This window comes from Drosophila grimshawi, unplaced genomic scaffold (assembly GCF_018153295.1).
Source record: "Drosophila grimshawi isolate 15287-2541.00 unplaced genomic scaffold, ASM1815329v1 contig_848, whole genome shotgun sequence".
Lineage (NCBI taxonomy): Eukaryota > Metazoa > Arthropoda > Insecta > Diptera > Drosophilidae > Drosophila > Drosophila grimshawi.
In genome coordinates this window covers 10685048-10700048 of record NW_025063692.1, presented here as the reverse complement: position 1 = coordinate 10700048, position 15001 = coordinate 10685048, and the positions used below count along the sequence as shown (strand labels likewise).

The following is a 15001-nucleotide window of genomic DNA, read 5'->3' as shown; positions in this document are numbered from 1 at the left end:
CATCAACATCGAACTATCGATATATTGCAAATTTCCTTGCATCACTATTAGTGCACAGCAGTTTGTCGTCGTATCAACGAAGCGAAAATCAGAGCCGTTTGAAATTTTATATTTCCATATCACGTAAACGATCTATGTAATTGGTGAATTCAAGATCCATATTGATTTGAGTTACAAGACAAAGGTAATAAAAAATATTTAAGTAGCATACACAACCTCAAAAAGGTTAAATGGCGTGGCCTCTTCCATTGTGTCTGTGCATGTGTACATATATATATAGATTTGTGTTTGTGTGTGTGTGTGTGTGTGCAGTAAAATTAAAAAAATTACGTGCAGTGTTGACGTTAAATATCTGTGCGATATTTTAACAGACGAATTTTGCCAGCTAACATTTACGAGATAAGCATTCAATAACAATTGTTCATGTTGCGAAATACATTCATATATATATGTTTGACCCTGTGCTTGTGTGCAATTTCCCACAGCCCATAAGCTATTTATTTGGAAAGGAATACGAAAATCGTTGCTGTATTTTTAGTGTACTGCGCACGTTTCGTTTCGTTTCATTTCGTATTTTGTAGACCAACAACAAATGAGACACAAGCAATCACACTGTACACATACATACATACACATAAACACACACACGACATATATACGCACACGGATAGTCAACAGCAAGTTAACAGCTGAGGGGCCACTGTTGCTGTTGCGGTTGCTGTTGGGCAACATGCGCAATTAACATTTGCATATTGTAAATCATTTTGCATCATTCGATCAATATAGGCAAATCATTTGTTGTTGCAGTTGTTACAATGCAGTAAACAAAATTGTTTCATATGTATGTATTTTTATTTCATTGCAGAGTTTTTGCAACAGCAGCTACACAAGCGAAAAGCAACCACAAACAACAACAAATCCAAAAGCTATTCGCGTGGTTAGCGCTCCTAGCGGCCATCGCAAAGAGCGAATCTATTTTTTTACAGTTGCCCGATATTCTCACGTGGCGACAAAAAAATAAAATAAAGCAAACGAAACGAAAAGTAACAAAGGCATAAAAAACCCATTATAAGAGCATCAGTTACGGTTACCCACATTATATATATATATATATTTACTACATACATATAGATATATATATATAAATAAATAAATCAACAAGGCAAGCAGGCAAAACAAAAGGAATACATCATCCATCGAAGAACGACGAACCGACGAACGCAGAAATCAAATCAAATCTGACAATTTTTGGTGAACCGTCCCGTCGTCGTGTTGATAGGAGGAGGAGAGGAGACAGTTTTATTCATTCACTTACTTATCTAATTCGAGAGATTGCATTGCGCACCCCAAGCAGGGGAAACATAATATCTTATATGACTTTTGAAAGATTAAGTGGTAAGTAAAGCCAATTGAGAATCGAGAACACGAGATGCATATTCTTACTACACTTACACATATCTGATTCACGCTCATATCTATTTATCTATTATTATTACTATTATTATTATTATTATTATGCAAATAACTGCGAGTTCAGTTCAGCGATAGATTAGATCAGGTAGTCTATCCACTAAGCACACGTAACAGTCTTCTTTTTATCAAGAGGAATTTGAATTCTTTATTTATGGATAGCATTGTATTTGCACTATTTGAGGTGTGAATCGGCGATCTGTTTTATGTTATAAGCAAACAATAACAAATACTCTGTTTCTAATTATCGAGAGTTCATTGTATAAACAGACGAACAAACAGTGGCTTAACATGAATACTGAATAAATGTTATCCCCCCTCCCCATTGCCCTTTTCTTTTAAGGCAGAGAACACCTGCTACTATATACACATATATATATTTACATATATACTTGCAGTGAGTATGTAAAATGAAATACACAATATAAACATATATATATATATATATATATATATATATATATATATATATATATATATATGTGTGTGTGTGTGTATGTGTATGTAGAAACTGCGATCTGAACTCTTCAGGCTGTTTATTTATCTCTATTTACATTTGCAAGGTTCTTTGCTTAGCAAATTGTTTGCTGGAATTATTTTTAAATGTATGTAAGTCATCTGTATCTATATTTGCAAGCGTGTGCATGCGTGTGTGTGGGTGCTTTGCGATGCAATTCGTTTAATTAACCATCCAAATTATTTCATGTTAATCTAATGAGCTGAAGCGAAATTTTGTAGTCGGTTTCGCAGATCTAACAACAATATGTTTAAATTTATTGTTTTTCTCTTTTCTGCTTTTCACCTACGCAATTGAAGATCACGAACATCATGTCGTAAATATCATTACACATTTGACGTATATTTTTTTTGTTTTTCTCTGCTGCCTTTCTTGCCCTGTACTACGTACTCTCCCCATACAGGTTTGTCTGCTGTGCACTTTTATTGTTATTGTTGTCTGTTAAGTTTCAAGTATGTGCTGTGTGCTCTGCTCATGGCGTAACCGATCGACATACTTACACACGTACATACACACACACATGGACACGTTTACATTTCGCACACGGAACTACTATTATGTGGAACTGTTATTTAACAGTGCTCTGTTAGTGTGCAGCCACTGTTTAGCAGGCCAGTTTTATTTACACTAAACCACCAAGTAATTGTTCATTTTAGGCCCAAAGACAATACGTAATCAATCTCAATTTTATGGCCTCGGTCAGTGGATATATATCTCCTGCCCACCAAACACCTAGTTTAGTTACCAGTTTCATTTGCATTTGAACGCAGCAGTAGGTTTCTGTTTAAATTTTCTTGTTTGACATTTTGCAAGCGCGCGCCCAAAACAATAACAACACACTGATCAAAATTAAAAAAAAATAAATAAAAAAAGAGAGTGAAAAACCAGTTTATGACATTGGTCGATTGCCGAATACTGCCCCGCATCATTGTATTACTGGGTCGGTATCATCACATGCCTCTTGCTAGTTTCAGCTGCAAATGCCTCGCCTGGGGTCACATCTGGTTGCGATCTATCCACATTTAGCTGCGTGTCTTGCAATACAATCCCCTTCTTAAAGTAACTCGAAGTAACGTCCATAAGTCTTAAGTTGAGTAACTGAGTGTTATCGACCATATAAACAATTAGATCAGAATTAAAATTATCGAAAATAAAAATTAAAATGATTTGTTTTTATTGCTTAAAGCAAGTGTTTTATGGCCCCTTTTTGAAGCTTGAGTGGAAAATTCATCACACGATGAAAAACTTGTAAAAGGCTTATCTTATGCACATCTGTTTGTGGCAATCAAATTGTTTATCTGATTCACATTGGATTCTACTTCTTATTTTCGCATTACTTGGTTCATCTACCACTGTTGACTACAGTTAACAGCTTGTCACTGGTCACTTGTGGTTGCTTGAGCCTGCTGCCAGCCCATGCAACAGATATTGCACGTTGCGTTTACGCACTTTTGGTCGTGCCTCTGTTGGTCATTTCAACAAGGGGACAACGCAAAAACAGAAACAGTTTCCGCTCACTCAACTCACCCCACTGCACCACCCCTAAGTGAGCACCTCTCCGTCTCTCTCTCTCTATCTCTCTTATGCATTTCTCTTTCCTTTGTTGAAAATATATTGAAAGGCTGAATTTTGATTAGTGTCGCTTTAACTATTTAATTTCGTTGAAATACGTATTTCTAGGTGCCAGACACAAATCTTTGTGAATTTGAAATGAAAGTCGCGTTTTTCTTTTTCAATGCCTCGGATGAAGAGAGAGAGAGAGAGAGAATGTATACAACGTTGTAATTAACGAGAAATCTTGTATACAACAGCTGTGCACGTTTATATGTATATATATAGATATATCGTACATAAAGAAAATGTGTAATATATATGAATGCCATCGTTTAATTGCATTAGTCATGCGATTCTAGAAAAAGAGCTGCTCACCATAATTGTTCAAGTGCTGCTAAGTATACAAAAATAAATGGGAAATGCGACAGGTTTGCACCTCTTGGTAGATACCCAGTGATCAAGTTATGTAATTCTAATTATAACTAGCCAACTTTTTAACGTATGGTTTTCTAAAAAAAAAACATGAACTCTACTTATCAAATTCTTTTAACTTAAATTATTAAAAATAGAATTGTAAAAAAATCTTTTTAGTGTTGCAGTTTAATGGGGCAGTTAAAAAATATATAAACATGTGTGTAGATAAATATAGATGTGTGTTATCCATGTCCAACAGGGTATTCATGCATTCATATAGAATATTTGTTGTTCTTGTGCGCTCTCTTTATCTCTCTCTCTCTCAGCTGTTTGCAGTGCAGCAGCTTTCGCTCGCACACACACACACAGTTTACAGTTACACGCACACATATACATATTGAAATTCGCTCTGAAGTAGAAGTTTTGCTGTAGTTGTTTGGGTCATTTTTTGATTGATGTTTCAATCGCTCCTTTTGCCGCTGCCTACTTTTGAGGATGCCTTCAAAAACGGTAATTTGCTGCATAAGGCAAATGCAATGCAAATGTTAATAGCATGCACGCAACATACAGCTTAACCAATATGTATGTTAACAGTGTGTGGGGAAAAAATGACCACACAATTGCATTACATGTGAAGCGAGCGACGTCAGTGATGGGTGCGGTGGGGTGGGGTTGTATTGGGGGAGCGGTTGTCGGAAACATCTGTTTGGTGCTGCAAGGGCCACGGCACATGCGCAGTGCGAGGGCGATGACGACGAGGACGACGACGAAGACGAACTGCTGTTTCGCTCGTGCCTTTGATTCCATCCCCGCCAGGACGATGTATTGGGCCTGCTGCTACTCAGCATCGCTCAGCAGTTAGTTTATTCGTCAGCGTTAAACATATCGCAAGTTTTCCCGACTTTCCTTTCCCGTGACAATAAATTTTCCACACGCACAAAATTAGGAAACAAAGTATTTAACAGCAGTTTTATTTATTTATTTATTCTGTTTTACTCGTTCCCCTCTCCGTCGCACCTGATGTGCACGTGTGCCAAAATGTTGCGAGAAAATAAACTCTGAAAACTTATTGGGAAAACTGAGAAACGTTGCCTTGCCCCATGCCATTTGGCATTGTAATTATTGAATTTTTTTCTGAGTTGCCTGTGCTGTGTGTGTTTGTGTGTGTGTGTGTGACTGTGTCCATGTCAAGTAGTAGTTGCCTTGTTATTGTTGTTGGTGCTGTTCGTTTTTTTTCTTTCTGTACTTATTGCTGCAATTGAATTAAAATTCGAAATCCGAAATCCGAAAAAACTTGTCAATGTATACATATATATATATATATATGCATATACATATACATATTTTTTATTTGCTTTAAGTTTTTCTATATTTTGCAATCAATTAAAATGCATGGCATTATTATTATACAAATATTTCAATATAAGCATCCAAATCGTGCAAAAATCAGCCACGGAGCAAAAATTTACACAACAAAGAGACGAAAAAGACCAACAAATCATCGATGAACCACCTACCGATAAATCAATTTATTGGAAATCGAAACAGTAGCAGCAATAACAATAACAATAACATCAACGTCAACATTGCAGCCCATTAAGGAGCAGTAGAAACAGAGGCAACACAAACACATCCGATCGTTAAGTTGTTAAATTGTTGTTGTCTGGACTTGCCATATACAAATTGCTAGGAGGGGAGGGGGAGGGGGGAGTCTTTTGTTTTTGTTGTTGTTTTCGTTTTTGATATTTTGTCATTTTTCGTAATATTATCCGTCACACTCACAAATTGACACTGTATTGAACGTTTTTTAATGCTCTTTACGCTTTGTCTTTGGTATTTCTTAATTTGTTGTCGCTTTGTCGGCTGCATAATATTTGCTTTCAACATTACGATAACAAAATCGAAAATAATAATCGGCTCGATGAAAAAAAAAAAAAAACAGAGCGAAAAGGAAACCGTTGAAGCTGCCAACATTAACATTAATAATAACATTAATAGGTTTGCATTGAGTGCAACATTTACTGTTAAGCAAGATCCCGTTAAACACTGTGGTGTGTGTGCCAACTGCCTGAGAAAACGACATCAACCTGACGCCGCCCAAGCAATTGAAGTTGTCGTTGACGTTGACGTCGACGTTGCCATTCAAATTTCTGGCCGCGCTCGTTCAGCTCCTGCTCGTGACAACGAACTACAAAAGCGAGCTGCATCATATGCTGTGCGATTTAACCATCCAGCGACATACTGTGGCCATTACCTATGACCTCAGCGGTGAGTTAACAGTTTTCCACACAAGACACCGCACACAATAGACACACCACACAATAGACAGACCCCACACTCACAGACACACACACACACACACAGAGACACAACCACTCAGACACACAGCCACCAGTCAGTTCCTATTGGAATTTTATCCTGTACTCGGCTGTAAAGTGACATTATTTTAACAGAGCACGACTCTTCTGTTGCTGTTAGTTAGGCTACTCGTCTGTTAAATGCAGATCCCCCTCTCACTCATTCTGTCTCGCTCGCTCTTTCTATCTGTCAGTGTAACTGGACATATTTATCGATTAATCGATTTACTCTAATGTCTCAGCGTCACTAAGGATAATTCTCGAAAATTCAAGGGCATTGATTTAACTGTCAATCAGAGCAGAAAACAACTCAAAAATCAGTCCCCATATTCGACTTGAAAATTTACAAACTTAGCGAAATTATTCCACAGAATAAATCTCAAATCAAATTTTCAGTGAGTTTCATCTACGTTTAATCAAATGTGCAATTCAAATTAAGCGTACAAGCAAAAGTATTTGAAAAAACAAAAAAAAAAAAATATATATATATATATAGATATATATATATCTATTAAATTCTCGGTTACATATTGAAACATTACCAGCATTTTTGATGTGGTCGCACTTCTGGCTGAGCTTTGTTTCGAAATTACTGCGTATCAAAAGAAGAGAGCCGATGAGGCGGCACTAAAAGTCAGGCTTAAGAGCGAGAGAGCTATCCATCGTTCTAGCCCCAAACAAACTTCAACAACAACCAAAAATCAGATCAAATCGAAACCGTTCAGTGTGTCCTCTTTGTGTGTGTTTTAAAGTGGGCTTTTCCAATGTTTACTTGCTGGCCTATTTGTATGCCTATGTGGGTAAGCTAAAACGGGGGGCACTTTTCAAATGACACTAAACGCTTACCAATTGTAAAGCTTCGGTTCCACAGGTGATCATTTTGAGTATAATACACAAAATGTACAACATATAAAGTAAATAATTTCTACCCACCAATTGAAAGACAAATTCGAATTGCAATTGTAAAGCAAAACAGTGGAAGCTGATCGACATTAGAAAATCGTAGTTATTAGAGAAATACCAATTCGTATGCAGTATTTTAGTAAATATCAATTTCTAAGTTTCGAGCGAATTATGGATTTTATATGGTTTTTCTGTTTTTTTTTTTGTTAACATGTGTTTATTACATACTTTTACATAAACAATCTCGATATTAGATAAAGAAAACACCTTCCATTATACATTTACGAATTAATAACCATATTTTAAAGTTATTGTTTTCAGGCACCCAATTCCGAAGAATTCTCCATAGCTCCAAAATCAAAATTGTTAAAGTAAAGATAAGAAAGAAGAATTTCTGTTATATTGAAATTTAGGGATGTGTTCATTACTCCCATCTACGTATATATGCATCACAAACTACATGTACACCTATTAATAATATTATTTTCCAGATAAATGCCATTTTCGCATAAAATTCTGATTGTTTTTGTATATTTTTCTATTGCAGAAACACCAGCAAAAAAAGGCGCACCTCCAATTCCACAAAAACGGAGTAAAAGCTTCGAACTGTGCATGAATTCAAAGAGGCGAACTATAAGTCATCGGTGAGCATTATATATGCATAACATATACTATATGTAAATACCAGGTTGCAACACGCATACGCATATACACATATACATACACAAATATCTACATGCCGCCAGCTGCCTGAGGGTAGAGTTTCGCCTGAATTGGGTCACACGGATACACAGGAGCACAGCTGCTATCGATTATTTATTGCTTGCATGTGTGTGTGTGTGTGTGTGTGTGTTGCATTAAATGTTTAGTAATGGACTAAATCAAGCAGATACTTTTTCTATTTATATTAAATGACAAAACTTGCTTGTTATTTGCTAACTTTACAGTTGATGGATGTTGTCCATCTATTTTTGCATATGTGTTGATAGTCAAGCTTTTCACTAGTTATAAACAATAATTGCTGTTGAACTTGAATTATTTTATGATTGTTTTTCTCTCTTCACTACAGGACTTCAAGTAACAGACATCGGAAGTTACAGCCGTTCAGGTACACGTGAGCCAACCCTTGTACCGTTCCAATAGATTTTTACAACATATAAAAAAAATAAAATAAAAAAAAATACAAAAATAAAAAAAAAAAATTAAAAACCAAAAAACTAAAAAAAAAAAAAAACACCAATAGATAAGACTATGCCGGATATAGAAAAGGCATACATATAAAATAATATTTACCCACGCACTACATGCGAATAGAAAAAGATAAAAGGAAGCACCCGATAGAGAGAAAGAGAGCCACACACACAACACAACAGGACCCAATCCGCGAGAGAAGACGGAGAAGAAGAAGAAGAAGGCGGATATAAACTATAACCAAATTCAAAATCCAATCAAATTTGTTAGCCACATTTTTAATGCACGAGTCGTTGTCGATGCGCAGTGAATCAAAGTCGTCGGTGTCGGTGTCGGTTTTGGTGTCGGAGTCGAAATCGAAATCGAAGTCGGAGTCCGAATCGCAGTCGGAATTCATCCCAATTAATAAGATCTAGAGCAGACCATCAAAATCAAAGTCGTTCAGTCAAAAGCAAATTTAATGAACGGGAACGAAGCGCAAAGCAACTGTAAAATAGCCGCTAAAGTCAAAACATTGGCGCTGCCAGCCGCACAAAACTCCATAGACAATTGAAATTAGTCGATCCTCGATCGCTGATCACCGCTCTACTAAACCCCAAATTGCCGCCAGCATCCAACATCAATATCTCAACATCAACAACAACATCAACAAACGTCAACCGTCAACCCAAGATTCTAGATACAATAAACCCCAACAACTTGCAACAAGCTAAGCTATAAACAACAAAGAGAGGAGTCAAATAAAAAGAACAGCTGCAAAATGGCGACCGTTAATGTGAATCGCAGTGTGACGGACATCTTCTATCGCTACAAGATGCCACGCCTCCAAGCCAAAGTCGAGGGCAAGGGCAATGGCATCAAGACCGTGTTGGTTAACATGGCCGAAGTGGCACGCGCCATCGGACGTCCCGCAACGTATCCGACCAAGTACTTTGGCTGCGAACTGGGCGCCCAGACGCAATTTGATCATAAGGTAGGAATTCTCTTTATATATATATATATATATACCCGATATATTTCAACTGAATTATCCACAGAACGAGCGTTTCATTGTGAATGGATCGCATGATGTGAACAAGCTGCAGGATCTGCTGGATGGCTTCATACGCAAATTCGTACTATGCCCCGAATGCGATAATCCGGAAACGAATCTGAGCGTCTCGGCCAAGAATCAAACGATCTCGCAGTCGTGCAAGGCATGCGGTTTCCATGGCCTGCTCAAGGTGAACCACAAGGTCAACACGTACATTGTGAAGAATCCACCATCGTTGAATCCGGCCGACAAGGCACCCTCACTAACCGAGGGCAAGCGCTCGAAGCGTACGCAGAAGCAAAAGCATGAGAACTCTGATGGTTCCATTTCCAACAACTCCATGGCTAATAATTCGGGCGGCGAATCCGATGGCGGCAATGGCACCAATCATGCCAGCCAAACCGAAGCCGAAATCAGTGCCGCCATACCGGAGAAGAACATTAACGAGGATGACGACGATGGCGGCTGGAGTGTCGATGTTTCCAAGGTTAGCTAAATACTCTGCATAATAATGTGACAGTAGTAAAAGCACAATCCCTTTATGAATTCTAAATGGATAGATATTTATATATGTATGTATGTGTTATATTTAATTTATATTTTGCAGGAGGCAATAAGAGCGCGTTTGCAGGATTTGACTGATGGAGCCAAGGGTATGACCATTTCGGATGATTACGATAAGACAGAAAAGGAGCGCATTGACATCTTTTACGAGCTGGTGAAGAGCAAGCGTGACAATAAGCAGCTGAATGATGTGCCCACGCACAAGGAGCTAATGATTGAGGCCGAGCGTCTGGATATTGTCAACAAGGCGCCGCTTGTGCTGGCCGAGCTGCTCTTCACCGAGAACATCATTAACGATGTGCGCAAGAATCGCATCCTATTGCTGCGCTTCACCCACAACAATCCGAAGGGTCAACGCTATCTGATTGGTGGCATCGAGCAGACCGTCGAGCTGCATGCGAATTCGCTAATGAGCAAGGTTGCTGGCATCTTTAAGATCTTCTACGATTTGGACATACTCGATGAGAAGGAGATACTCGAGTGGGCCCAGAAGGTGAGCAAGCGCCATGTATCCAAGAAGATTGCTACCGAAATACACGAGAAGGTCGAACCGTTTGTCAAATGGCTCAAAAATGCCGAGGAGGAGGATTCCTCATCCGAAGACGATGATGATGCTGGCGGTGATTCGGATGTCGAAATCGAATACGATGATCGTGCTCGCGTCGAACCGTTGAAGGTGGTCGCAGTCAGCGCTGCCGTTGCTGCTGTTAACAAGAAGAACGCCCACGATGATGAGGATGGCGATGAGATCGACATTGACGAGATCTAATTAACAACAGAACATCGGCATCATAGTTTTTTTTTCTTTTCATTTTGTGGATATGGTTAACCAAAATTATAAAAGCTAATGGTTTGAATAGCAAAAGGCAGTATCAAGTGACAAGTGGCGAGTAGCGAGTTACAAGCGACGAGCGTAAGCAACAAGTTACAACTAACGATTAAGAAGCAATCAGTTACGAGAAGCGAGTGACGAGCAAAGAGTAACGAGTAGCGAATAGCGAGTAGCAAGTTACAAGCCAATTACCGAACAACTCATTTGGCGGGCAAATCTAACAACAATTGCCAACACAAACACTTTAAACACTTTGATGATGAGACGCAAGAACACACGGCTTTACGACATTTCGATTGTAATCACATTGCATTATCCTATATATATTATCCATTCGTTACAATAAAACACAAATCTTAAATTAAATGCACATGATCGATACAAATATGGCGCTGACTAACACTTTTCTCTTCCCCCAATAATATTACATTGCAACAACAGCAGCATCGGCTCCAAACAACAACCGTAAAAAAAAAACAACAAATTTGATCAATTCAATTATCTTTGACTTTCAATTGTAGTGTATTTTCTTTTAAGGTTTCTTCAGTTTAGCACATCTCACGGTATAGTTTTGATTAAAATAGACCGTTTCCAATTTTAATAAGCCAAATTCTTTTTTTTTCTGTTTTCAATGATTAATTAATTTTAAGTGCGGTACTTATTAAGCTAAACGCAGTTTACAAACAATATGTGAAAACAATTAATTTAAATAGATATTCAACAAAATTTTTGTAAATGCATTTAGCATTCAAAAAATATATGAAATAAAATTAAAAAAAAACCGAAGTTGCAACTAATCTAATCTAAATAATGAAACAATAAAATCAATTTTAAGGCAAGGCAAAAATCAAGAACACAAGTCCTACAAACATTTCTTAAGCTTATAAATAATTGAAAACAAAAAACATAAAAGAAAAACCCCAAAATAAATGATTAATAACTTTTACCAAAATATGCCTAAAATATACAACTAGCCGCATTTTTGACTTTAATCAAATTGATGCAAACACATACGAAAATTTTTCTTAAATTATAAGTTATTATTTAATACAGATATCCTAAAGTTTTTTTTTTTTGCAAAACCCAAAATGCTATTTTCAAGAAATCTAATAAATAGAGACTTCAAAAATGTACAAGATTGTCTACTTAATATATATTGGGGATTGATGGGGATCAACAGTGATATTTATGCAAGAGACATCACTTTGTTTGGGTTAAAGATAATCCATTTATAATATATAAATTTACATCGCTGGCTTTGCAAATGAATCCATATCGGTGTCGACCTCAGTTGCCCATCTTCTGATCCCGGAACCCCGCGGGTCGATGCAGGATTCCCAGGTGGACGAGCAACGTTTGTGATTTGGAATAGTTGCTTTATTCACCCACGAAAACCGATATTTATATAAAGATATATTTTTATATGTGCGATTGATCGCAAACTATCGGTCGATGGAAGACTTCTTCGTCTACTCTCGGTTTCTAATATTAATAGTCAATTTCAGTTGTGTTTCTCTTGTTTGGAAACTTAATTAATATAATTTGATGTTTGTTTTGTTCTTGTTTTATAAGAATTACAAATTAATACATATTTTGACGGTTGAGATTTGTTTTGAGGGCTAAAATAGTCTGGTTAAGAGCTATCTTACAAGTACATGAATACTACAAGTCGTGCTTTTTATATTCTAGACACAAATGTAAACTAAGTCGACAAGACTATGTATAAGGTCGTATTATTAATTAATATGTTTAAATGTATGTATAATTTTTAAGGATTGGTTCTTTTCGAAAGTACACGTTTAGGTTTTCCTTGCTTGCGCATCTGATTGCTTGGGGTTCTTATTTTTGAACAGATTAACTTTAAGATTAGATGCTTACATATAACTTAATAATAGTTAAAGCAAATCAAAGACACATCAACGTTAACACAATAGCACTGGCAAGGGACAAAGGTGCATTGGTTGATCAAAATAATAATAAAAAATAAAAAAATCCATTATTAAATAATGTCATTTCTTGAGCAGATCTGGGTTTATTTCGTCGCTCGAATAAATCTGCACAGGCTCCTTGAATTTGTTTTTGTGACGAACGCTCAACTCCTTGGGCAACTCGGATGATCGTGCCGGAGGCTCGAAATGTTTGTACTTCTGCACCTCATCTTCGTCCTCGCTGGAGCTTGCCTCCTGCACTTGGATAACCGGCGGTACCAACTTATGGCGCCGATGTTTGCTGGACAGACTGCGCCGGCCTACGCCGGCGCTACGACGCATTGTGTTCTCTAGAATGTGCACCTTCTTTTGTGACCTTGCTGTCTGTTGACCAACCGCTAGGCGTTGGATGGGTTTTCGCAATTTCGGTGACGCCTTCACAGAATTCAACGTTCTAATTAGACTTCGCTTCGCATTTGCCGTCTCTTCCCTATCGAAATTATCGGAATTCGATATTTTCCGCTTGTGCAGGTTGCCAGTGGTCTTGGCCGTCGGGCCTTTCATGGAAGCCAGCTTCCAATTGGAAGGAGTTGTGCGCAACGACATTGTCGATGAAGACATTGCTGACATATCCTTCAGCGGCGTCCGGGAAACCGTCGATCCTGGTGCAGCTGGCGGGAGCATTTTTCTGTGGATTGATGAAGTCGTAACTGTGTTTTTGCGGGTAGAGCTCTGCTGCTCCTTCACCTGTCGAAGGCGCTCCCAATCGTTGGCCATGCGCTCCAATATGTCCTCACCATGAACCAGAAAGGGTGACTGAGTGCGCAACTCATAGGCTTTCACCAATTCGGTAATCTGCTGTTCTATTTTTGGCAGCTTGCTGCTTATGGCCTTGCGCTCCCGCTCCTCCTTCAGCAGCTGCCCGCCGCGATTGTTATAACGATTGGGATCGTTGGTCTTGGCCTCCAGAGCCTCCATACGTGCCCAAATCTCGGCGCGACTAGAAAAGAGCTCAAAAATCTCTCTGTTACTATTGTAGAAGCTCTTCAGATCATCGAGCTCGAGCTCATGCAGCTCCAACAAATCCTCGTTGTAACAATCGTTGTAAAAGTTGGCAAAGCGTTTTCGCTCCTGATGTGATTTCAGAGTCAGCTCCCACCACTTCTGGATTTCCTCACGCAACTGATCAATTAAACATTTCATGTTCTTACGGCGTAGCTCCTGGCAGCGATGTAGCTCCTCACGCAGCACATCATAGGTCCGTTGCGTATACTCTTTGGCCTCGCACACTCTGCGCGTGGCAAACTCGTCCGATTCCGGCAGACGCTCCCACAACACGTGGATCTTTTCACGCGTATTGTCAATGGCTTCGCGTAGCTCCGCCATCTGCTCAGCAAATAGTTTTTGCATGGAACGCAGCTTCGCGAAGACATCTGGCGTCAGGCTCTGGTTTGCCTGGCTGAGCAAATGCTCCTCGGCTGCTGTGTGCACCCGTATCTCAAGCAGCTTCATGTCTTCCTTGATCGTACTGCGCAGCTGGAACAGCTCCTCCATGCGGCGTGTCCGCAAAGCACGCAGATGATCGAGGTGCTTACAAAATGCAGCCCTTTCCTCCGGCTTGGGCAGTGGATCGGCCAATAATGGCAGTGGCAGCTCACCCAACTCCTCGCATAGCATTTCTTGTTGCAAAAGCAGCTCGCAGATTTCAGCACGATGCACACGCAGCTCTTCACGCAGATGCTCAATGCTGTGGTCCAACTTTTGGTCCCAAACCACTAGCGGCATTCCCATAGGCATTTCAACAATATCCACATTCTTGTGTAACAGTCGCATCAAGTCTGAGGCCTCAGCCTGCAGTGCACTGATACCATCTTTGATAGCCTGTTCTTTCTCTTTTGATTCAGTCAGCAGGTCGACGTAGAAGGACTGAACGCGTTCCTCCAATTTACTCATTAGCTTGTGGCAATAGTCCTTATCGAACATGTGAGACCAATGGTGTAATAGCAAATCGACATGTTCGCTGGTAATATTTAAAAGTTTTAATTTTGTTTCTTTTTCCATTTTTTCAAATTTTAACTATTTTCCCAAAAACTAAAATCAGAACAGGATGCTTTTGTATAATTTAGGCGCTCTTTTTACCGTTGCCACCTTTTAAAAATGCTGCTTGGAAGCGATACTCAGATTTTTCAACCCTGAAATGAACTTATTTTGATTCTTGGGTGGCTTTATTCACATTGA

The 15001-nt window shown here is 38.7% G+C and overlaps 3 protein-coding genes across 4 annotated transcripts; 2 read left to right on the top strand and 1 right to left on the bottom strand.

Moving 5' to 3' along the window:
* The first annotated feature begins 112 nt into the window (after positions 1-112).
* On the top strand, positions 113-8404 carry LOC116805662. 2 transcript variants are annotated; one of them, XM_032739015.1, is made up of 4 exons: positions 113-184; positions 866-1395; positions 7763-7859; positions 8285-8402. In XM_032739015.1, exons 2-4 carry the CDS (start codon positions 1374-1376, stop codon positions 8331-8333), a joined length of 168 nt encoding a protein of 55 aa, XP_032594906.1. In that variant the 5' UTR covers positions 113-184; positions 866-1373; the 3' UTR covers positions 8334-8402. The 2 variants fall into 2 exon arrangements, with proteins under 2 accessions (XP_032594906.1, XP_032594905.1); XM_032739014.1 differs by lacking the exons at positions 113-184; positions 866-1395 and adding an exon at positions 5954-6223 and having other exon boundaries at positions 8285-8404.
* An 82-nt stretch (positions 8405-8486) lies between these two features.
* Positions 8487-11201, top strand: LOC6565856 (eukaryotic translation initiation factor 5). Its single transcript, XM_001992429.3, has 3 exons — positions 8487-9379; positions 9444-9926; positions 10047-11201. Exons 1-3 carry the CDS (start codon positions 9167-9169, stop codon positions 10770-10772), a joined length of 1422 nt encoding a protein of 473 aa, XP_001992465.1. The 5' UTR covers positions 8487-9166; the 3' UTR covers positions 10773-11201.
* A 1164-nt stretch (positions 11202-12365) lies between these two features.
* Positions 12366-14839, bottom strand: LOC6565855 (protein regulator of cytokinesis 1). The gene has a single exon (XM_001992428.2). It carries the CDS (start codon positions 14822-14824, stop codon positions 12845-12847), a length of 1980 nt encoding a protein of 659 aa, XP_001992464.2. The 5' UTR covers positions 14825-14839; the 3' UTR covers positions 12366-12844.
* Between the last annotated feature and the right edge of the window lie 162 nt (positions 14840-15001).